Below are 25,376 nucleotides of genomic sequence, written 5' to 3' on the forward strand. Positions count from 1 at the left end.
GTGAGACAGAAGGTCAGTAGAGCTCCTGACAGGAGTTTCAAACAATGCCTTTCTCTAGAAACCATCTGCCTGACTGTGCTCTGCACGGTCCATCCTCTTCTCTTACTCAACAACAACTTCCTGACAGCAACTTCCTGAAGTTTCTAGAAACCCTTTGCAAAAGTTAGTGGGTTTTTCTGAGATGCACAAGAGTGACTGTTCCCTAAAGCCACTCGTTGAGTGTCTGTTCTATAAGGGAGGACAAAGAAAAGTCCTCTCTCTCTCTCTCTCTCTCTCTCTCTGTGTGTGTAACAAATGGTGATGTGTTAGTTAAGTTGTGCAGCCCTGAGCAGTTCAAAGAATCCATGGTGAATGTATGAATGTAGTCACAGGGATTGAAGAATTCTGAGCTTTAGGAATATCACAAAACAAGTGTGTTATGGAAGCCCATTTCCACCAAAATGAAAAAAGGAAATTGCAACTTTTTATCTCACAATTCAGATTTTGGTTACACTTTATTTTGACAGTCCACTTTAGACATTCTACTAACTATAAGTAACTTTGTAACTACATGTCAACTAATTCTCATTAATTTGCAACTGCATGTCTACTAACTCTCAGTAGGGTAGGTTTAGGGTGAGTAGAATAAGTTGACATATACTTGCAAAGTTTCTCATACTCAGTATGTTGCATGTTGTGGACCCATCAAAATAAAGTGTTAGAAGTTATTAAGCGGACAGTCTACTAATACTCTAATGACTGCTAGTTGACTTGTAGTTGCAAAGTTACTTACTGGTAGTAGAATGTCTAAAGTGGACTATTGAAATAAAGTGTTACCCAGATTTTTCTGTCTCACAATTGCATATATCACAATAGTTTCTAGAAGGAATTGAGTTTATATCTCTATAGCTTGGAATTTTGACTTTTTCTCAGAGTTAATTTTCTTGAGTTTACATCTCGCAACTCTGTTTTTTATTTTCCACCACAGAATTTTTAAAAAAAGTAAATGTGATTTTATCTCAAAATTCAGACTATTTTCCTGCAATTGCAAGTTTATATCTCACAATTTAGTCTTTTCATCTTGAAATCCATTTTTTCTCAGAACTGTGCATTTGTATCTTGCAATTCTACTTTTATATCTTGCAATTCTGAGTTTATATCTCACAATTCTGAATTCTCACAATTCTCTAATATAAACTCTGAAAAAGAGTCTGAATTGTAAGATAAAAAGTCACAGTTACCTTTTTTATTTATTCATTTTTTTCCTGTGGCAGAAATAAGCTATCATAAGTTATCATATAATAATGATAAAAGATGATGATTATTATTATTATTAGTTTTAATACTATTACCATAATGAAGAGGATAAATCAAAACCTTTGTCTGCAAAACAAGGATAAATCAAAACTTTCTCTTTTTTTTTCCAAAACGGTTAGAAGTAGCTATATTTGCATGGATTTTGCAAGTCAAAATAAATGGATTTTATTTATTTATTTTTCATTTATATGCAGTAATTTTAGGTAAAATTTTAAAAAATTGAAATGGCATTTTGATGATAAAAATAATTCACCTGCTCTTCTGCTTAAAAAAAATGGCTTGACATCTTAAACATCCCATTAAAATCTGAACTGTTAAACATACTTAGTTAATGGCAACAGCACAACATAAGAGAAGGACATGCTATGCATAATTCATTTTCTAAATCCGCCACAATTATTCCCCCAAGCAACATGCAAATATTAAATAAGAAACTGGCATTTTCGCCGTTTGCGAATATGTGATAGGTCGACCTACACTGAGTTGTTTATTGGCTTCTTTAGGGAAAGTGAAGCACTTGTGGGATTTGGTGGGGAGAAGTATCATGTTTATGACAGTAGTACAGTTTTGTATAATCCCTTCTTAAACTAACCAGCGCTGTTGCTGGGCGAATCCATTCGTTCTGCAAGCTGATTCAACCCGAAGTGAATGGACTCCTAAAATCTTGCACATGCCGGAGAACTCAGCATACACCGTTTTTTAATCCTAAAAACAGCATCCACCACATGTGACATGCTAATCTACCTTTGATTTACTCAGTTTATGAGGTAATGAGTAGCACGGTGAAGCTATTTACAACCTGTATTAAGTTAATCAAATGCCAAATGGGAGATGTGTTTATTAAGTGTGCTACATTTGATGTGCAATACATACAGTAATTAATCAAACAGTTTGAAGCAAATCTTAATTTTCTCTGAAGGAAGGCCTTGTAGGAAATGTAGGAAGCATGTTTAAATGTCGAGTCTTTGTGAGACTGAAGAATATATCAGAATATGTGTGCAGAGTGTAATCCTCTTTTATACAACCCTTAGTGCCTGGTAAGTGGGTGCCATTCATTGAAGCAAAAAAATCAATTCACTGAAAAAAGACCTTCATTTGTTGTTTATTGCTATCGGTCACATTCAAACTGCAAAAGCGCCTTATCTGAGTACAGGCACTGAGAGCTTTAGCAACTAATTGAGCCCATAAATGGACAAAACCCCAAAGAAAATTTCCATTGGCAGACTCTGATGAGGATAAAAATGTTGCCAGGTTGATTGTTGGTGGTACCATGTATCAAATAACACCACGGAACTTCGAGCCTGTTTCTAATTAACATAATGGAGGAGTTCAGCTAATCAAGCTGTGAATTGAAGGATGAGGAACACAGGAGTTTTATACTGCCAGACCTCTTGACTTTAAAATACTGGATTTACAGGTGTAAACATGATCACTCATGGAAGGTTTAACTTTTTGTTCCAACTAAAATGCTTAGAATGCTTAATACTACTAAAATAATACTGGAAATATATGCTGTCAAATGATTAATCGCAATTACTGTGTACTGTGTATTTTTATTATGTATATATAGATACACACACATGCATGTATATATATATATTTTTTTAAATATATGTTTATATATTAAATATTATATAATAAATTATATGAATATAAATTTATACATGTAAATATTTTCAAAATATATACTGTGTGTCAGTGTATTTATATATACATTATAAATATACATAGTGCACATACATATATTATGAATGAATGATGCATTTATATAGCACTTTATTGTGTATTGCTGTACACCCAAAGCGCTTTACAGTCATGGGGGGTCTCTCCTCAACCACCACCAGTGTGCAGCATCCACTTGCAGCCACAGTGCGCTCACCACACACCAGCCACAGGTGGAGAGGAGTGAGAATGATGGAGCCAATTCAATGAATGGGGATTATTTGAGGCCATGATTGACAAGGACCAGTGGAGGGAATTTGGCCAGGACACCAGGGTTACACCCCTACTCTTTATGAGAAGTGCCATGGGATTTTTAATGATCACAGAGAGTCAAGACCTCGGTTTAACGTCTCATCCGAAGGACGGTGCTTGTTGACAGAATAGTGTCCCCATCACTATACTGGGGCATTAGGACCCACACAGACCACAGGGTGAGTGCCCCCTGCTGGCCTCACTAACACCTCTTCTTCACAGTCTCCCATCCAGGTACTGACCAGGTTCAACCTTGCTTAACTTCAGTGGGCAACCAGTCTTGGGCTACAGGGTGATATGGCTGTGGTTCATTTAAACAAAAACTTATTTTGGATGTGATTAATCGCAATTAATCATTTGACAGCTCTAATATATATTAATACTCAGAATTAATTTAAATTATAAAGAAAAAAATGGGCAGAAATGCTTTTTTTAAACATAAAATAAAACAATCCAAATCTCTAATGAACTAAATCAAGTCCCATCCTACATTCTTTCGTCATTCGAGAAGTTTCACTTGAATATACCTCACAATAGAGAAGAATCTTTCATGCCGATGTGAAACTGATGCATTATTTAATATCATGTCAGTTTGAGTGGATTTGACTCCCAAAGGACAAGTGAAATACAATCACAAGCTCCCATTCACTGTATTGCCTCTTGTCTGATTTGCTACAAACTGCTCATTCATAATTCTGTCTCCATCCTTTAAACTTTTAACACTTCTTCTCACATACATCCTCAATCAATATTATTTTCCTTTATTCTGTACCTTTACACAACTGTCATCAATCCCTTCTTGACACTGTATCAAATGCCTTTTTGTTAACAAAATGTGAATTATTTTACAAAAATACCAAAAAATGTAATTGCACCTCATAAAAGGAATATTTAAGTGTGTAGTGTTAGCAAAATGTACAGTATACATAACATTTCTTCAGAACTTACTTGAAAATACCATTAAAGCATAGAAATATAGACAAATATATTATTTGTAGCTTGATGCTAAAGGCTAGACCAGCATAAGAGTTCCTGAGTTTATGAATAGAAATGCCCTGCTGTCCATATATTGTAATGGAAGGGCGGATATCCTATTATGGAATCATATGATGCTTATCACTCTTCTTCACTGGTAGGAACAGATTAAGCACGGCCTAGCTGTGTGTATGGCTGTTTGTTTGTTCAAGACATAGGCTAATCAATATTTGTCAGTCGGATGCTGTTCGACATGCAGAAAAACAGAATAATAATGACAGCAAACCTCATTAACTTAAGTGAAGGAAATAATGAAAGGAAGGTAATAATCAGCAATATGCATTCACTCATATGGCTCTACTGGTAACACTTTAGTATAGGGACCAATTCTCACCATTAACTGATTGCTTATTAGCATGCATGTTGGCTGTTTATTAGTACTTATTAAGCACATATTCTGCATGACCATATTCTACATCCCTAATCCTACCCAATACCTACCTAAATTTAACAACTACCTTACTAACTAAAAATAAGTAGCAAATTAGGAGTTTATTGAGGCAAAAGTCGTAGTTAATGGTTTGTTAATAGCAAGAATTGAACCTTAAAATAAAGTGTGACCGTTTTATTTGAATGTTTTAGGGTGGCAACGATTTGTAGAAATATGTATGTGACAACGTCATTACACAACAGCGTAAAAGAACAGCCGCAATTGTTTGTTTGTTAGTTTTAACCGATTCATTGAAAGGAACTGTCTGAAAGAACAGGTTTGTGGAAATGAATCAAACTTTCCATTTCCATCATCAGATGACTGAAAGGCAAGTTAATGGGTGCTTTTTAAACAGAAGGACGCATCCTAGTAAGGCTGCATATCTAGGCTACCATGTCATAAAACTCTATCGAAGGATGTCACAGTTTGAAGGATCCTTAGTAGGCAGTCTTCATTTTGCGTCCTTCAGGCGGTTTTAAAGAACGCATCAGGTATTCAATCACCCACAACCCTTTGAACACATTCGCAATCACAAAAAATTAATTAGCTGAAAATGAATTGACACTGTCCTTGTTAAATTTTATTATGTTATGCAAGACAAAAATTGATTTTTTGAGGTGAAGGCATTATGTTTTGTTTTGTTGTAAATAAATCACATAATGCTAAACTGTGAGTAATGCAAACCACTGGGAGACCACAGATGAGTGTCATTAACTCTAGTGTATTAATAGAAAGTCAGTATAAAACATGTTCAATAAAGAATTCTTTAAATTTTAATTTCAATAGTATTTTTGTGCCGTGAATGCGGGTGTGCAAAACATTTATGACGAAGCCAAGTGCACTTACTAGACTATCTCATGTTAACATTCATTGCTGAGAAAGACTGTAACCTTGAAGCATCAGAAGGACTGGTCTAGGAAAGACTCATCCTCACTAGGATGTGTCCTTCCGTTTGAGAAGCACCCAATGATTAGCTCTATTGAACTGAAAAGGCAATGAATAGGAGCTGATTCCCTTTGATGGAGTCAATTCCTTCCTTTGGAATCGATTCCCGATTCCTAACGTGCCGGAATGGATTCTTTTTGGAAACAATTCCAAGCCCTAACAGTGCGTATGTGCATCATAAATGAGCGGTTGCACTCTAAATGCACATCTGGTCAGCATAAATTAATGGAATATGCTCTAGAATTATGACTAATTCTCTAAAGTGTGTGACGTAAACAGAATAATCTATTAATATTTATTGAAATACACATCTAAATATGGATTAAAAGCCTTACTGGAACACTTGACATGACATATTTACCAGAGTGAACAAATTTGTACTGTCCAGCTTTGATTTGGCATGTTTTGATGCATACGCCAAACACAAATTGATATATTAGTGTCACTGAATCATATTTATCATAAAACACTGGTCAGATCTTGAAGAGGAAGTCTTATACCTTTTTATTTATAACAGTTGAGTTTGCAATATATGTACAAATAGACCTCGGGCTGCGCATGGGGATCATTCTGCACCAAACAGGGGATGGTGCTACAAGCATTTTGTGCCTTAGAAAGCCATCCAATAGGAGATATTGGTTGAGGAAAGGTCAATGCGTGGTGCTTTCGAACAAAGTTGAACTAAGTGCGCTGAAGCGCAGATTGTGAAGGAAGATGATTTCACATCCCTGAAGTATCTCTGTTTGTATTGGTGTGTGGGTGTGATTGTGTTTATCTGTCCTTTTGAGATGCACAGTGTAGGAGGCTATAAGACCAAAGAAGGTTATTGTTTTGTTTTGCTATTGTGTTTTTTTTTTGTTTTTTTTGTCAAGTACTGGTTTTGCAAGTACTGTTTTTTCAAATACTGGTTTTGCTCTTTATTCCATGTCATTCACCTGTTTAAGAAGTTGATTGCATTATATTTTGCCTTGTTGAATATGAATGCATATTGTATATGTATTCATATCTTGCAATTGCAAGATATAAAGTCATAAATCTTAGAAAAAAGTTTGAATTGAGAGATAAAAATATATTGTTTTATATTGTTTTGTTCCGTGGTGGAAATAAGCTTCCATAGCTTTTAGCCAAAACATCTGTGATTTTTTTGTTGTTGTTGTTTATTTATTTTTTTACTTCCCTTAAGAATTTAATAAACATTTTAAAAAGGATATTAATTGTGCAGATCTTTAAAAAAATTTAAAAAGAAAAAAATCTCAAAAATACAATTTTAATAATATTTTATTAAAATAAATGCAAAAACAAAGTTGGTTCTGATTCCGAGAAAATAAAAGTTCTAGCTTTACTTGTTTGTAGATACCACATGGTTCGATATTTTGTTATCCAGTGTAATGAAATTTACACATTTTAAGTGTGATTTAAGTGTCTAAATACTTTATATTTACCAGTATTATAATACTAACCTTTCATTGAACTAAAACAATTGGAAATGGGGGGGAATCTCACTATGAAATAAATGTTTTTCTCAAATACACTTTGGACACAAATATTGGTACCCCTAAAAATTCTTATGAGTAAAATATCTGTGAAGTATATTCCAATTCATATTTACAATTTTGAGCACACCAGGGTGATTATGAACATAAAATTATCCCGCCATGGCTTCCTGTTTCACAGGAATATAAATAGGAGGGAAAACAAAGGCCAAATTCCCTTAAAGGGGTCATATGATGCTTTTTTAAAGATCATTATTTTGTGTATTTGATGTAACAGAATATGTTCAAAAAACACATTATTTTTCAAATACTGTACATTATTGTAGGTCCTCTATGCCCCGCCTCTCTCAAACATGTCATTTTCTACAAAGTCCCTCTTTCCGACAAGCACAGTCTGCTCTGATTGGCCAACTGGCACAGTGCATTGAGATTGGCCGAACACCGCAAGCACTCGTTGGAAATGAAACGCCCCTTTCCATAATCGCAAGCTTCATCTTTCAAAATAAATGTAAAGACAGTTAATAATGTCCTTAGTTTTACCATCAGTTCAAGCCCGAGAGGGGAACAGAGTCGCGTGACAAACACAGTGATGATGCTCATATGTATTTGCAGTACACAAGCCGCGGTTAAGAAAGCTGACTCCACTGTGATGTGACCCTGTCTCTCTCTCTCTCTCACACACACACACACGACGCGCAAAACTCCGCATTTGAACAGTCGATAGCAAATACTTAAACTAATAACAAAACATAGTTATAGTCGGTGATTCAGATCTTATCTATGCACTATCAGCTTGTAACACTCCAAAGAGAAAGGAAAACTTGAAATTGCATCATATGACCCCTTTAATCATCAATCACAATGAGAAAAACCAAAGAATATATTTCTGATGTGCAGCAAAAGATAATTTAGCTTCACAAATTAGAAAGTGACTTTAAGAAAAGAGCTAGAGCAGTGAAAATTCCCATTTCCACCATCAGGGCAATTAATTAAGAATTTCCAATCAACAGAAAATGTTACAAATCTGCCTGGAAGAGGACGTGTGTCTATATTGTTCTAATGCACGGTGAGAAGGAGAGTTTGAGTGGCTAAAGACTCTCCAAGGACCACAGCTGGAGAATAGTTGAGTCTCAGGGACAGAAAACCTTAAAAATATATCAAACCTACGCCACATCTACACCGCATGTTGTTTGGGAGGCTTTCAAGAAAAAAAATCAAGAAAAGAAAATGCTCTCATGCAAAAACAATCCCCAGCATATTCAGTTGTCAGACACGACTGGAACTTCAAACGGGACTGGCTTCTATGGTCAGATGTAACTTAAAAATTTGCTTTTTAGCAGCAAACACTCAAGATGGGTTTGGTGAACACAGGGATAAAAAGTATTTTTAATGTTGTGGGCCTATATTTCTGCTGGAGGTCCTGGACATCTTGTTTAGATACATGGCATCTTTGATTCTATTAAATACCAACAGATAAAAAATCAAAAAGTGACTGACTATGTTATAAATCTTATAATGGGCCATGTTTGGATCTTCCAACTGAACAATAATCCAAAAAACAAACCTCAAGAACAATGCAAAAATGGGTCACTGGGCACAAAACCAAGCTTCTGCTATGGCCATTCCAGTCCTCTGACCTGAACCCTATAGAAAATGAGTGGAGTGAACTGAAGAGAAGAAGCTCCGTCATGGAGCTGGGAATCTAAAGGGTCTGGAGTGATTCTGGATGAAGGAATGGTCTCTGATCTCTTGTCAGGTGTTCTCTAACCTCATCAGGCATCAGGAAAAAATTTAGAGCTGTTATTTTGGCAAATGGAAGTTTCAAGAAGTACTGAATAAAAGGGTATCGTTAATTATATCCAATTAGAGAAAAACATTTATTTCATAATGATATTTCCCCCCCAATTTAAATTCTTATTATCCAATGAAAGGTTAGATTTTTGTGATTTTTTTAAAATAAACTAAATTTTTTTGTTTTGGTGCAGTTTTTGATTTTTTTTCCAGATATTTTTAATATTGTTTATCAGAATCCTGCATGACAAATCAGTTTTCCATTCTAAATCTGAACGAATGTTCTCTCTCTGCCGTCTGGCCTCCTGACAAAAGGAGCAGGTTTCTGTGAGGCTGAATAAATAAAACCCTTACGCTGTAGCTATATGCTATGGTCAGAGAGCTCTTTTCCCAAGCCCAGCACTTCACCTGCTGAAAGGAGATATGCGTTCTTATGAGTGCAGCACCACAGTTAAAGGGATTTGAGCTGCTTTCATTAATGCTCCATCACTGAGCAGGAGAAGCTTTTAGAGCCAGCTAGGGTTTATCTCGCTGATTGAATCATTCTTTGAATGTGGAAACGCTCAGCTAGGAGAAAAACCTGAGGTGCCATCTTTCCATGCTTCTTTTTCTTCGGCTCTCTTTACCTTGGGTTTGCTTTCCCTTTCTCTTTCACACACACCACACCACCATTTTTCAAACCGAAGATTTTATCAGTCTGGTTTTCTCGCAACCAGAGCAATAAAACAGACAAACCCTCCCTTTCGTCGGTTTAGATTTCTACTCCAAGGTGCAAATGTATCACAGTCAGTGAACTTTAAAGAACTCAGAATTAAACCTCAAACGTGGGGCCCATTTATCAAAGAAGCCTACATTTGTTATTGACTTGTAGGCCCTTGCAGGTCTTTTCAAAGTTTTCAGAAACAAATTGACCAATCACACAAACCTTGAGAACACATTTTTAAAGTTAAAATTATTTAAAAAAAAATGTTTTTGAAAGATGTCTCTTATGCAGACCAAAGTGATCCTTCACAAATCATTCTAATATGCTGATTTGGTTCTCAAGAAACATTTCTTATTTTTATGTTATGTGGATTTTTTTTCAAAAGGTTTATTTATTTATTTTTTTTAAATCAATTTTTTAAATTAGAAATGTCTTTACTGTCACTTTTGATGAATTTAGTCATTTAATGTGGCCTTGCTTATTGTTAATTTTTCTTAATTATAATATACTGTACATACATATATTAATAATATAAATTCCATATATTGCATTTAAATGACATTCAAACCATTTGAGTAATTGAATAAATGGGGAATGCATGGCTAAAAATGGCTTTTAGTGTCCAAATACTTATTTGCTTTAATGGAACCCACTGACTGCTTTTCTGATTGATACTCTGAGAAATTAATATCATTAATTAATAACACTAACTTTTTAATATATTTACTCTGTAGGAGTTGTTGTTATTTTTCTTGAACATAACATTTAGCAGATGATTTACGTCCAAAGCAGCATACAGTACACTAATTGCAGAGACAATCCCCTATAGGTGTACTTTAGGGTTAAGTGCTTTGCCTATGGACACAATGGTAACAGAGTGCAATTGTTTTCTCATTAATGCTCCCATTTCCTCGGACACCTGGGATTGTACCTCTAGCCCTTGTGTTTGCAGAACAGATCCTTAACCATTACACCACTGCCCATTTCTACTGCATTACCCTGTGCATTATCAATGTAAGTGTAATTAAAAGACACTTTGCTGGAGCTGTGGCGCAGTGGTAGTGCGTCAAAGTTATGTCTGTGCTTTTTCAGTTGCGTTCAGTTTCAGTTCATAGTATATTTATGCGCAAAGTGCATCTGCTTACACTGAAGTGAAATCAGAAACCCTGCAAGAAAGAGCTGCTGAGGGAATATGACAGTATCAATCATTTGTCACCACCAGTGAGATTTACCTGTCATTTTAAACTTGAGAAGTTCCACTCTCCCATTTAATCCAGTGTGTGGAAAGGTGTCATAACCCCAGAGATTATACAGAAGATTTTAACACTTTCGTGACCATTGGATTACCCTACCTGAGTCCATGAAGTCATTGTTGAGGTTGATCCAGTTCTCTTTGCTCTTACGCAGACTCTCCTCCATGGCTTTGATGTCTGCGAAGGGGCAGTTACAATCAGGGAACTTTGAGGAGCAGCGGCACCAGCAGTCATTGTTGCGGCACAGTAGCTCGCCCTCTGAATTACACGCCACGTAACTGAGGGCCGCCTCCACAAAACGATTCCGCAGAAACTCAGGAAGCACATCCTGTAGACCTGTGCGTGTGGGAAGAGAGAGAAAAAAATCAGTTTACTGCCATGTTAGACTGAAATTTGATTCCAAGACCAGATAAGAGATTTTGTAAGCTACATAGCACTGTTTTTCTGCTGCTAGGATGGTAAACAAGGTCAGAATGGTGTTTGGATGTGCTAAAGTTTCATATGTTTGGCCAACATCTCAAATCACCAATAGGTCTGAGATTCCCGTATGGACGCTTGAAAAAAATCAATTTTTGAGTCATATGACACCATTATGAACCCACCCATCATCTGCCCTCTGGCGATCCTCTCTTCTCTCAGCACTCTGTCTGTCTCTCTACCCACTTAACTCTCAAAGTAATATGTTTTCTATTTTAAGTCTCCATTTAGAACAATACAGTAATGCAGTGGCATGAGGTGGACCTCTGAAATGACAAGGGAAAGTGGAATTTTTGCATGGTAAATTGGTAATTTCCACTTCCATTTGATGTTTTTCACTTTGCCTCACACTATCATCAAGCCTCCTCTCTCTCTTTGTGAATTTGTATTTAGTTTTTGGCTTTAATTTTCAATTTATAATGTATACACTACTGCTCAAAAGTTCAGAATTGGTTAGATTTTTTTAAAATAACTGTTTTGTATTTTGTTTTTGTTTTTTAATCAGTGTTGAATTTTTATACCTCAATGTGTGTTGACCTGATCATGACTTTTGTTTTGTGTTACACACAATCTACTAAATATAGACAACTTTATTGTAAAGAAAAACAACAAATGAATGCATATATAATTATAATCTATGACAAAAATACTATTATAAACTAGGTTAGTGGATAATTCAGTAGCAAAAGTTACTCTAGAAAAATCATGAGTGCACAATTTTATAAAATCCAAAATTAGTGGGAAAAAAACATTGTGGGGAACAAATAAAAGTGAATAAGTGTAGGACTAAATCTAAAATGATAATGCAAAATGATATACATTGTATTGTTGTAAAATACATTGAATAGATCACAAACGTAATTTAACAACAATTAGGAACCTTGTCTTATTTATGACAGATTTATGTCCTTAACATTAATCTAGTCAGAATCCTATGTCATTGACCTTGTCATGCAATTCCCAGGGGAGCTTCTTGATTGACAAGTGCCCCGCCCCTTTCTGTGGAATCACCCCCATGAAGTCATGTGATTTTTGCCACATAACATCCATGCTAAAATTATAGTAAAAGTCCTGTTGACAAAATTTGATTAGAACAGGAAATAAACACACTGGAGTTTAGGTGTCCCAGATTACCCAATGTCCCAGATTACCCGAATTCACCCTATATATTCATTTGTACCTCACATTAAACTATGTAACGGCTTCAGAACACGTGAAATATAGTGCATGAAAACTTTATGGTGTTTTATAATGTGTTTGTGGCTTTTGTGGGGCTTAACAATAACACAGTATACGCACAATTTCGGATTTGGATTGGTCTCGTCTGACGATACCCCAATCCGGCAGAAAATGCCAATATCGGAGCGATACCGATACTGAATATTGGATCGGCGCACCCCTAATATATACCGGTATATATATATATATATATATATATATACACACACACACATGCATACATACAGATATTCCATTAGTCGACAGATCTACTTCAAGCACGAGGGTCGTAAGTAGACATGGAGGTGCATCTTTAATCTTTAATTTAATCGATTTCATAACAGACTCACTAACGGTTCAACATTTCAAAGTTCAAGCTGCAGTGTAATTTCAAGTGTATTTTAATCAAGAGGTGGTGAACCAGATGTAGACTGTTTGTGAACATGATACTGTATGTGTGTGTATTATCACATTCAGGGGTTTTCTTTATTTTTATCTGTCTAAAAAACTTTCAAAACCTCTGCTTCCCCAGACTGTCAAAACACTGCTGCAGTAAAGACACATTACTATTGTTTTACAGCCCTGATTTGGCTTGGCAATACAGGACAGGCTGAGTTGGGAAACAGACAGCATTTAAAGTGGGTCAGAGAGGCAGGCAGCCTGACTGCTCTAACAGCATCAGTGATGGGAGTCCTATTTGGGACGGTGAGGTCTGCTATGTCAGCGCAGTAATGGGGTAATGGGATGAATAAAGACCAACAATCTCCGTGGCAAGGTCATTCGGCCGTAAACCTCTGTCATGAACTGCAGGCATGCTGCAGACAGGGAATCAATGCGGCTATTGCAGGAATTCTCCTGCCTGATTAGATATTTTGATAGCAGGCAAAGGAAGAATTGACATTTGCCCAGGAAACAAATTATTGATTATTTGAGCAATTGGGACAAAGCGTTAACAAGATGGAACAGTTGTAAACGGTCAAAAATTTAGGTTTTTTGCCACACTTGCCAATGGCAGGTGAACATATCAGTAATAAGTCCTATTTTTTTATGAATCTTTATTTTGAATTTCTATCATATCTATAATTCAATTCAAGTTTATTTGTATAAGCTCTTTTCACGATACAAATCGTTGTAAAGCAGCTTTACAGGAAATTAAGTTTCTACAATATATTTAGTAGTAGCGTATCAGTGGTGACTATGTCAAGTTGATGTACATATGGCAGAAATGTACGGTAAAAATCAGTTATTGATGTAATCAAACAGACGATGAACACTTGACAGCAATGATTATATGTTGCAATCAAACTTATAGCAAAATTTGGTAGTTCTATGTGTTGTTTCAGGGTTGGCATCATCTCTTCTCAGGTGTTCGGTCTAGGTATAATGTACTGTGCAAAAGAATGGTAAGATTTTCAAGTGTTTTGGAAAAAAGACTAATTTATTTGATAAAAGTACTGTAAAAACAGTAATATTCTTAAATATTATTGCACTTTAAAATAGTTGTTTTCCATTTTAATATAAAAATATAATTTATTTCTGTGATGGCAAAACTACATTTTCAACTGCCATTACTCCAGTCTTCAGTGTCACATGATGCTAATATCATTTTAATATGCTGATTTGGTGCTTAAGAAACATTTCTTATTACTATCATCAATTATGAAACCTGTTGTGCTCCTTAATAGTTTTGTTGAAACATGGCACTTTTTTCAGAATTGCTTCATGAATAGAAGGTTCAATAGCTTTTTTTTTTTTAAAGAATTTGTTTTATAACGATGTTAATGTCTTTACTTGCACTTTTGACCAATTTAATGCATCCTTGCCTAAGATATAAATTTCTTACTAAGAAAAATAAAAAATAAAAAAAATAAAAAAAACTGTTTTGAATAATAAGGGATGCAATTTCTAATAAAGTTCCCAACCAACCTTGATAATAGCATGTAAAAAAAATCCACCCAGACATTTTGGAGAGCAGAACCCCTCTGATCATTTTTTTAGATGTGATCTCCTAAGGCCTCCTCATCAATACTCACCTGTGAATTACTTATGAAAGCATTCAGTGCTGAATACATGAATCCTTCAGCCGTTCCACCACGTAAGTGAAAGATTCAGATTTCACAGCCCAGCTGTGGGTGCTGAACACCTGCTAATTATATTATCTGAGAAAATGCTCTTCACAGCTTTACCAGGTCTGACATCCTTCAAGAAAGAATCAATGCCTTTTGCCTTCATATTCAGCCTTTTTGAATTCCCTTCCCAGTGTGAATATTTATGATGTGTTCCTCAGTATTTATTCGTTGGATTGTGAAAAACAAGAGACGTAATTAGATGCAGTCTTCGTCTTAAGCTTTGGCTTCTGCTGGGTAGAGAGCCAACAGTGTGGGGAGCCTCACAAAAGAGAGTGACTTGGATGGCTTTCATACCGGAGACAGCTAAATAGCTGCTCTTGTGCCCCCTCCTCCACAGTCTCTCTCTTTTTAAAGCGAACGAGAGGAACGTGAATCTTTCCTGTGGATTATTTCAGTCCTCTGTGGTATTGACGGCTTGATGTCCTAATTTTAAAGGGTCTGCATTCTGCTCTCTAAAAGGACATGGCACTTTGATTGAAAATATCCAGGGAAGCCCCCAGAAGTGAATGAAAGAATGCAGAAAGTGATACAAACATGCACAAATATAGGCCAAACTCCTCTCTCTCCTGTTTCCCCCTACATTTTCTTCCCCAAGTACTCGGCAAAAGATAAGCTTTGGTGCCAAACCCTATGGCTAGCTCATTAAAGTAGTTACACGAATCTGGGCAGCAGGAAACTTGCTTCAGGAGATGGCAGTATTAAGTGGGTTGACAATTTAAATGTCAATGTCAAGAAGGCAGTGGAAATTGGCGCTGGCCACGTGTATAATTAGCATCGGCTACAGGCTTAAAAACCTTCCTTTTTGCTCCTTTCAGTCCTGTTTCTTTCTCTCTTCTTTTTGTTGCTCCGACCACCTCTGACTTGTGGTGACACTGCTGTCATGAGAATGTGAGGTGCATTAATGTAGTCTAAATGCCTGTCTTCTGATAACTCTTTACTTGCTTGTTGAAAATGTGAAGACAGTATGAGTATTAGCAAGTGATGTGTTTCTCCTAGCAGGTGTGTCGCAGCTAGACTTTTAGCTTGGTCCGTATTGAATCTTATTCTGCAAGAACTGCCCACAGGAAATTTCATATTTACATATAAATATACCAATTAGGGTTTATGGTACCACTTTTCAATGAAGTTCCATTTGTAAACATTAGCAAACTACATTAGTTAACATGAAATAATAATGAAAAATAATTATAAAACCATTTATTAATCTTAATTTCAACATTTACTAATACATTATTAAAATCAAAAGTTGTATCTTTTAATATTATTTGGACCTAAGCTAACATGGACTAACAATGAACAACTGTATTTTTATTAACTAATGTTAACAAAGATAATAATAAATACTGTAACCTATGTCATGCTCATTGTTAGTGTTAGTTAATGCATTAACAAATGTCAATTAATGGGATCTTATTGTAAATTTTGCTTTGTTTTTATGTATCATTTATGTTGTCAGATATCGTTAAGGTTATCTGAAATAGCTTATGCCATAATAATGTACCAGTGTAAAAAAAAAAAAAATTAATAAATAGTAAAGTGGCACAGTTGTTTCTGTAAACAGTTTGTGTTTATTCTATAGACTTTAAGATGAGCATTTCTATCAGTCTAAAACAAATTAGTACTGGTTATGTCACAAAAATCACTTTTTTCTTTTTTTTTTTTTGCTTGTGGATATGTAATTTTATTTCTCCTAAGTGATGAACAAATCTCTGTAAACTTCAGATAGTTAGTGACAATTTTCTTCCCTGTTATAAATTAAGAAAAGCAGGACCTGCCTAAAAAGATCATCTTTTTACTACTCTTTGTTTATTAGAATTATTATGTTTCATTATTATTCTTAACAGGTTCATGTTACTGTTTTTTTTTCTTTTGTCACATGTATTTATATATTTTACATTTTAACATTTCCATTTTATTTATTCTGTTCATTCTGAATTATTATCCACGAGCATTAATCATGAATTTACTGATACTGTGTGTGCCTGCAAGTAATTTGCTTCATCGTTCTGCTAGTTCAAGAACATTTAGGGGACTCGAAACAGCCTCAGTCAAATCTATATCTACCCATCCTAAAAACAACAACAAAAAACCTTCTCACTGTACATCATCACCATGGCAGTTGATACAAATACTACCAAACATAGGTGCAGTGTTGTTCTTCTGAAGACCACATCAGCTGTCATACCTTTCAGGTGGATTTTATTTTCTGGGCTGTGCACTAAGACGGAGCTGACGGAATCCAGGCTGTCGTAGTTACTGCATCCAAGAGGCCCCGTTCTGGTCTCTGTTACCTAGGAAACAAGGAGATATTTTAATGCCTTATTATCGTTGAAATCATGCACCTGTTTGTTCCTCTTCAGAAGCGGTAGAGTGCTGAGCATATGCCGTTGTCTAAAACAAACCAACACGCCTGTGCAATAAGCCAGAGTCAATATCTAAATGTCACCAAAGCCCATTTCAGCATGTCAGAGCTCTCCAAAAATGCTCACTTTGCAGAGCGCCATAGAAATAGTAAATTGACTCCAGTGTTAGGTCCCAATGCATTATTAATTTCAAATCTAGAGAGCAGTGAGCCATGTGCAGTGGCATAGTTTTGTTAACAGACCGTAGTGTTAAATATAAGGATACTTTTATGATTCTAAATAACGTGTATCTGACCTGGCATTTCAGCTGGGACTTGGGATACTGGGGTGATGTTTTTTTAATTTATTTTTTTTATTGAGTGGCTGTATATGCAAAACAAAATAGATGGTCCTAAATGGGATCCTTTCCATTAGTGTGTCTTGACAAATCAATAATCAATTAATTAATGAGATAAAGCACTTGTAAATTGGTGGATAAATACATTTAAGCATTAGGAAGCATTAACAATTGAAAATCGATGGCTATCAAAAAAAAAATTTTTCCAAAAAAGAAAGAAAATGCTGTATATATATCGTCGCTGTCGGGCGGAAACCTCCTATGTCCAAATTTTGTCAATTTCATATTTTTAAAAATGGAATTAAACATGATTTTGGGGAAATGTTGTGTTAATGTTGGTACACAACAGTATATGATAGCAATATAAGGTATAATACCAACTTTAACGATACAATGTTTAATAACTCAAAAAATATGCCGTTTTATTAATTTCCTGAAAAATAATGGTTTTGGAGATGTGAGGATTCCGCCTGACAGCGACGATATGCAGTATATATTTTAATCATTTATAGACACACACACACACACACACACTTAATATACAATGCATATATATCTTTCTCTCTCGCTAGTCTATTAATCTTGTATTCATTTTTCACTGGTGAAACATGAGTGACTGTGATAATGTTTGATTTAGTGAATGAGTTTGACTAGGGTAATTTCAACTCACTAATCACTTCAACACTGTCTTCAACATGTTTGTTTCAATCAATTTGTTGCAAAGAGCTTGTTCAAAAGAAACACTCGTTTACAAACCTGACAGCTCACAAAATCAGTAAGTGTTGCAAAATGTCACAACAACATATTCATGGTTTCAAATGGTGTGAAAAAAGCATTTGCTGTTGCCTTGTTAAATTACAATTTGATGCTCTTCACAAATTTTAACAAAGCTTACTGAATTGAGCCCAATGCAAAGCTTGAAACATTGACGCAAATGAAAACATTTATGAGTGTAACAGAATATTATATCATAACCTGAGCTCTTTAGTACTGAAAGTGATCTTTATTGTTTATGTGTACTATAGACACTAAATGAGCAGCTTAGTAATGCATTGGTAGTGCATTCATTTTTTTTTTTTTTTCTATTCTGCAGATTTAATTCTGTTTACAGGGTAACTTATCTATGAATTCCATAACTGTGTTCTGAAGATGTGCTTTTTTGGTAATAGCTCTAAAAATGCCATTAAAAATAAAAACATATATTTCCTGCATTTACAGAATGTTGTCCAATGTTTAAAGCCTGTAAAATGCTCTGATATACCTGAAATATCCTGCAAATATTTCACCCGCACAGATAGCTTTTTTTTTTTTTATCAAATTTCACCCCACCACTTTTGGAAGCTTGGTGCCGCCTGTGTTTTGACAGCAGTTGTCATAAAATTTGTGATTTTACACATCATTGTCAGGTCTTTGTCTCAAAATGAAATGCTGTAGCTAATCCAAAACTAATCCAACAGAAAAATGCAAAGGATTTGGGACCATGTCCTCATAACGCCATAATCATTAGTTTGGATATTTCACTTCTCTGTTTCCCCTCAAATGAGTAACCTCTATTTATCTTGAGTGTTTTTTCTCTGTTGGATTTTAAATATTCTTCAGTCAATGTTATGATGAAGAATTATTTCAGTGTTGCTGATATTGTTGCCAAGCTGATTATATATGCAGCGTTGAAGACAGTGGCACTCTACATTTTTGAAGTAACTCACCCAACACTGTCATTGATTAATGATGCACATTTTTCACATTAACTCTTTTTCTTTTGTCACTATTTATTATCACATGAATGTATACATATTAATATTATATAAAAAATATTTAGATAATGTAAAATATCATTTAAAACATGGAGATTACATGAAGTCTGTATGATAATGAGAGTTTTAGTGAGAGTGCATCAACATTTATCATAATATGCACACATACATGCACACTTTATCATTAATTTATGAACTACTGTCTCTTTTCTGAAGTGTCGCACACATGCCCTCCTCCGCACCCCGTCCCACTGCAGCATCTCATTAGATCACTTGTCATTTATGATTGCTTACTGCAGCTCAATTGCTCTGATCCCAATAGGACTCCAGGCTGTTTACCTCACGCATAAAACCAGACACTAATCCGTATAACAGTCTTCACAAAACCTGCATTCTTCACAAGGAAATCATTCCAGTGATTTTCTGAAGCATGAGCAGCTCATGTTGTTGCAGTGATAGCTGTTTTCCTATACTGAGCCTAACATATACATATGAGAACTATTGATTAATTAATATGAAATGTAATTAATATATGTAATAAACATGAAATTGAATCAAATTAATCACAATTCTCTTAAGCTCACCAGTGCTGCATTTATTTGATCCAAATTACAGTAAAAACAGCAATATTGTTAATATTATTATAATTTAAAATAACTATTTTCAGATTAAATACACTTTAATATATAATTTAATCCTGTGATGGTAAATTGAATTTTCAGCAGGCGTTACTCCAGTCTTTAATGTCACATGATCCTTCAGAAATCATGTTTTGTTTTTTTGAAATCATGTTTTTTTCTTTGATAAAAAAAAAAAAAAACATTTAAAAAAATGAAAATCTTACTATATATCAATTTTAATGCTTCTTTTCTGAATAAAAGTATGTACACACATATATATATATATATATGTGTGTACACACAATATCATACTGTATGTAGGTCACCGAGTATGAATGAATAAACAAGTACAACTAGCAGTTCCATGCCTAACCAAAATCTCGTTTATCTGTCACCCTACTGTTTTTCCTCCTCAATTGTGTGTATGTTTTATCAGCGGCACTTAATACTGACATCCATTTAAGTAATGATATCATACCTGACAAAATAACCGGATAACACTGAAATCCCACATTTTCCACCCTGCCTCCTCAGAGAGTGTCATGTTTTGTTGTTGATCTTATATTTACCGGAGCTGTGTTTCCACGGCTTCCTCTGCATGCTTTTCTTAAGGGCATAACAAAGGAAAAGAATGCCAGCGGTACAGAACTCTCCTCTCCATTTCTGTAACATCTCACATCATCCACAGGCCCTGAAAACTCCCACAGACCAGAGAGTGCAGCCTATTCTTTGTCAATTGTGATGCTAGAGGAATGCATATCAAGTTGACTCATTTGTCAAAAATGCCTCTGCCTCCACTGTGGAAGGCACAGTTGGCTAAAGACTGCAGATGCGCTCTGAAAGCAGTTTAGGAGTTCATGACATGTGACAGGATTTTAAGTGCAGATTCTGAGCTTCATTGAATTTGACAGCTGATGTTGATTATATGGCACTGTCAAGTCGCTTGACCAGTGCCAGCTATCTAGAGGCGGCTCTTGACATAAATGGTGCAGGGTTCTGAACTCCCACCCATAAATTTTGTGCTCAGACAGAAAAATTATATAGGATTCACCCTTACAAAAAAGTACTGTAGCGATCAATACCATGTTAGTTATGTCACCATTGCATATATGATTGTTCCAACTTATCACTATATTTAGGCACCATAGTATTTATATGGCACTTCAATGTACTCTTGTAAAAGCAATCCAACAATTGACGTTAACTATTTGTTTTTGATTTTCACTAAATAGAATTGGATCAGAAGTGGAGTCAGTTGTTTAGCAACTGTAGTAAACTGGTCAAACTGTCTGTTTTTGATTCACTAAAAAGAACTGGCCTATACAATAAGAGTCAATTGTTTGCTAATTTTTTTTATTCACTATAAAGAAACAGCTAATAAGAATTATTTATTTGGCAGTCGTAGCAAACTGGTCATGCTGTATGTTTTTGATTCATTTAAAAGAACCAGCTCATAAGAGTCATTTGTTTGGTAATAGTATTAAAATGTTCACATTGCATGTAATTCGCTATTAAACAATTTTTTCTTTTCTTTTCTTTTATTTTCTTTTCACTAAAAAGTATCAGCTTAAAGCCATTTGTTTAATAATCATATAGCAAACTAGTTATGCTCTGTTTTTGATTCACTAAAAAGAATCGGCTCATATGAGTCATTGGTGAACTGGACACTCTTTATGTTTTTGATCCTTGTAAGAGACATTCTTTTTTTTTTTTCTGGAATTCGACTTGTCTCATTGTGCCGGTGTATAATAGTCATTTGTTTTTTATTGTTTGAATTACACTGGTCTCTATGTGTTTTGTGCTGTTGATTTGATGTTTACAGTTGCAGTATTGCTGAATAGTTGCAGGAAACACTATCAGAGTATTTTAGTATCGGTGCATATGGGTTAACAGAATCAAGCATGACTCAATTCTGGTATTTTAACAAAGATTAGCCTCTTCTGCATGGTATTCCGAAAAATGCTAGTACTTTTTGTATGTTTTGCATTGATTCTGTGTAATGTTATAGAGTCTTTGATTTTCACTCAAGTACCCTTTGGACAAGTCGACGTCCTTACATGTTTAAAGAAGTGTCACCTTTAATGGCATGTACGTAGTCTTTTAACATGGTCTTTACAATTATATGCGTCTCATGTACTCGGCCGTAGCTTTGGCGATAACTCCGTGTCCTACACAGAGGTGACTGTTAATAGTATGTCATTATGACAAATGGTTATATTACAGAGAGCGGCGAGAGTCCTTCATGTCTAGTTGTAGATCTGGACTGAGCGGTTAACTTTATGAAATGGTGATATTGAATCTCCAAAGCAGTGTAAATGTTACCGTTGAGCCAACAGAGTCTTGTTGATCCATGAAGACCAGCTAATCTCAAGACTGTTTGTTCTTGCAAAATCTGATCACTGCTAAACCTGCCTTGGGATCTCAGGCTATTTTTGGTCTTAAGTGGTATCTGATTACACTAAGGCAAAATGATGTCCCCCAGAAGCTGCTTCCTGGTGTGCTTTAACTCTTCGTTTCTGAGCAGAGGGTGTAATTGATCATCCTTTATGGCATTATTGATGAGCCCGCTATAACCCACTTCTGCTGTGGTGCCCAATTCATCAGGCTGATTTGCACACAGGGTGCAGGAAGAAAGCAGTCAAAGGTGGGCCCTATAGCCCCGTAACGTCTCATTAGCTCTCCCCTGACAAACACACCTGGCAGGACAGACTGCTCCCTAAAGCGATGCTAGAGGGCTCTCTAAAGCACTTCAGAGGTGTACACCAAAACAATTTCACCGATATGATTTGATGAGATCTGTCTGTCACAAAGTGCCCTTTATTGTTACAATGGACACTTTTCTCATGTGCAAGCAGGATATTGTATAATATGTTTACAAAATGGTACATCTATGCTAATTTGAATAGTGTGATGTATTTTGTAATCCCGATCCAAAGAGCTTCACATCAAGTGCATATTTGCTGCATATAAATTCAGATGACTCTCTATGTGCGTGGTCATATTGAAATGAAATCGTACGTGTTCAATTGAACTTCTCTGCCAATGTAGTACAGGGAAAATGCACTAATGAAAAGCACATCGCAGCCCAAAGAGAAAGTCATTATCTTCCAACAGAGCCACTGCTCCTGTTCCTGTGTCATCTTGCTTTCATTTCACACGCATTTTTTGGAGGCTGAAACTCTTCGGAATAAATGCAGTGTGTAGAAAGTTTGGTTTTGACAGAGCTCTGAAAATGGCATATTTCATTTTGACTAGCCAGCATTAGTGTGACTGATAAAAGACAATCACAGTATAGTGCATCAGGAATATTGCATGATCAGCTTTTGCGATGTTGGTGAGTGGGCTTCAGATCGATTGCGGTAAAAAAAATGTGTTGATGTAATTAGTAGTTCATAAATACTAAGCAAAAACTTATAAACAAATTAACAAAAGATCATTTTGTCATCACTTTTTTCTTGCTTACCCTGTAAAGCAGTCTTAAGTATTAAAAAAGGCGGTACAGAAATACAAAACGTATTATAATCTTTTAGCAAGTGAGAAATATGCTTTGAGGGAGTTTGAGAAAGCATCTCCTACCCCAACAGAAATATTTCTTATATAAAACTGTAACTGTATGCAATCAGGTGCATATCTTGTTTGAAAGTCAATGATATTTGTCTCAGTTCAGCAGCATAATTTCATGCAGAGCTCCCTCTGAAGGAATCATGATGTTGCAGTCACCAGCATTTCTACACCCACTCAGCAGCTGTGAGTAAGACCGAGAGCCACTTGACACATCATGGAAATGGCATCGTGGCCTTAATTGCTGAAGATTTACCATGGCAACAAACATACATCTCAAACGCCTAGAACAGTAAAAGTTCGTACAAATCAAATCGATAAGCGACAATCAGCATGCATAGAGAAACAACAGAGAACAGGAAAAATTTTAAAATACACAGATTTTAATCAATAGCTAAATCAAACCAAGAGGTTGATTGGAAAAAAATTTGCCTTTTCCTACATTTTTGTGCAAATGCAAAAAACTTACTTATACATACAATGCATTGCATATTCTGAATGCATTATTAGTGGCAGTAAAACACCAACAATTTTTAATTTGGTAACACTTTACTTAAAGCCTTTATGTATAATGCATTATAAAGGGTTATAAAAGGGTATAATGCATTATATGTATTCATAATGTGCATTGTAATACATTATATCTTGTCGTAAATAATTAACATAATTTAAAATGCACACTGTAAAAATAAATGACAACTATTATAAGCTGCATTACAAGGCATAATTAATGCATTAAAACTAATTTTATTGTGCATTATACATAAAGGCCTTTAAGTAAGTTGTTACCTTTATTTCTTTTGCACACAAATTATAATTACAGGGGCAGATTATCAATTAATGAAAAAATTATTTGCAGCACATAACTAGCTCCATACAGTATGTATAGCTTTTCTGATGTAGTAAACTTGCTCATTAGCTCACCTGGTACAGCACTGCACTTGCGATGTGGAGCGCTCGGGTACGAGTCTAGAGTTGCAACACTCCATAAAACAGCTCAAATACTTGTTGAAGCAAGCTAAAATGGCATGGTAAATCAGTTTTTATCTCTCATTTGCTTTCGTTAGCATTATCAGTTAGGTTTAGTATAGGTAGTACGTTATTTTCAAGTGCGATAAAGCATTAATCTGCTAGCCCCTCTCACCAGACGTTTTATTTCCAAACTGCCGTAATATATATAACAACCAAATTAACAAAATTCACGTTGCCAGGTTAACAATCATTTGTTTTGGAGAATACTATACGTGCTTTCAGTACCACCAACTGAACATTTTAGCAAGAAGCAGCATAATATCATTTTTCAGAAATGTGGCCACAGACACATTTTTTCCAATGAGCCTAGGCTGGATCAAACAGGAAGAAGTCATGTTATCTGTTACCTTGATGGCAGATGTTGCAATCTGCAGGTGGTGGAGTCTTCGCAGGGTGCTCTCTCTGTCTGTGAAGTACGACGCCGCCAACTGATGCAAGATTTCTAGGGAGACCACGGAGCTGTTTCCGTTGCCCTCTGACTTTTTGCTCAGCTTCTGTTTGTCCAAGAAGATCGTGAGTGACTCCTCTCCTTAGGAAAGATACCAGAAACCAAACCATGAGATGAAAATATGTCCGAAGACAATGTTCATCAAAATGACAGCGAGTTCTGGTTGTACTTTCAAAGTGTACTAACATATACCTTTCAAGTTTTTCAAGAATTTGTTAAATATGACTCATCAGAAGTTAAGGCAGAGAAGCAATAACGATTTTGAAGGAAGGAAAAGGGCACACATGAAAGAGAGTGTATCCCAAAGGGAGGTTGTTAAAACCACATACTTCTTCTGAAGATCAGTTTTAGATTTTTTTTATAGTTAATGCTATTTTTGATCTGAGTCTAAGCCTGAAATTCAGATAAATATTGTTGTCTGGGTTGAGGAGCGTCTCCTGTACCTGTATGTGTGGAGCATGAGTGGTGTTATTCATTTCAGTCTGATTAGTATGCAAGCAATAGCACGGTCCCCCCA

General features: G+C 35.5%; 2 protein-coding genes across 3 annotated transcripts in view; one reads left to right on the forward strand and one right to left on the reverse strand.

The window, feature by feature from the left end:
- Positions 1–25,376, forward strand: part of astn1 (astrotactin 1) — a 377,633-nt gene that overhangs the window by 63,911 nt on the left and 288,346 nt on the right. The gene's annotated exons all lie outside the window — the stretch shown is intronic.
- The window catches only part of brinp2 (bone morphogenetic protein/retinoic acid inducible neural-specific 2), an 89,532-nt gene that overhangs the window by 23,155 nt on the left and 41,001 nt on the right, over positions 1–25,376 (reverse strand). Inside the window, exons 4-6 of the mRNA XM_058749898.1 lie at positions 24,759–24,940; positions 16,930–17,035; positions 11,020–11,256 (exon numbers count right to left, since the gene is read on the reverse strand). Coding sequence (XP_058605881.1) covers positions 11,020–11,256; positions 16,930–17,035; positions 24,759–24,940 — 525 coding nt within the window. The remainder of the gene's footprint in view (positions 1–11,019; positions 11,257–16,929; positions 17,036–24,758; positions 24,941–25,376) is intronic.

This window comes from Onychostoma macrolepis, chromosome 02 (assembly GCF_012432095.1).
Source record: "Onychostoma macrolepis isolate SWU-2019 chromosome 02, ASM1243209v1, whole genome shotgun sequence".
Classification (NCBI taxonomy): domain Eukaryota; kingdom Metazoa; phylum Chordata; class Actinopteri; order Cypriniformes; family Cyprinidae; genus Onychostoma; species Onychostoma macrolepis.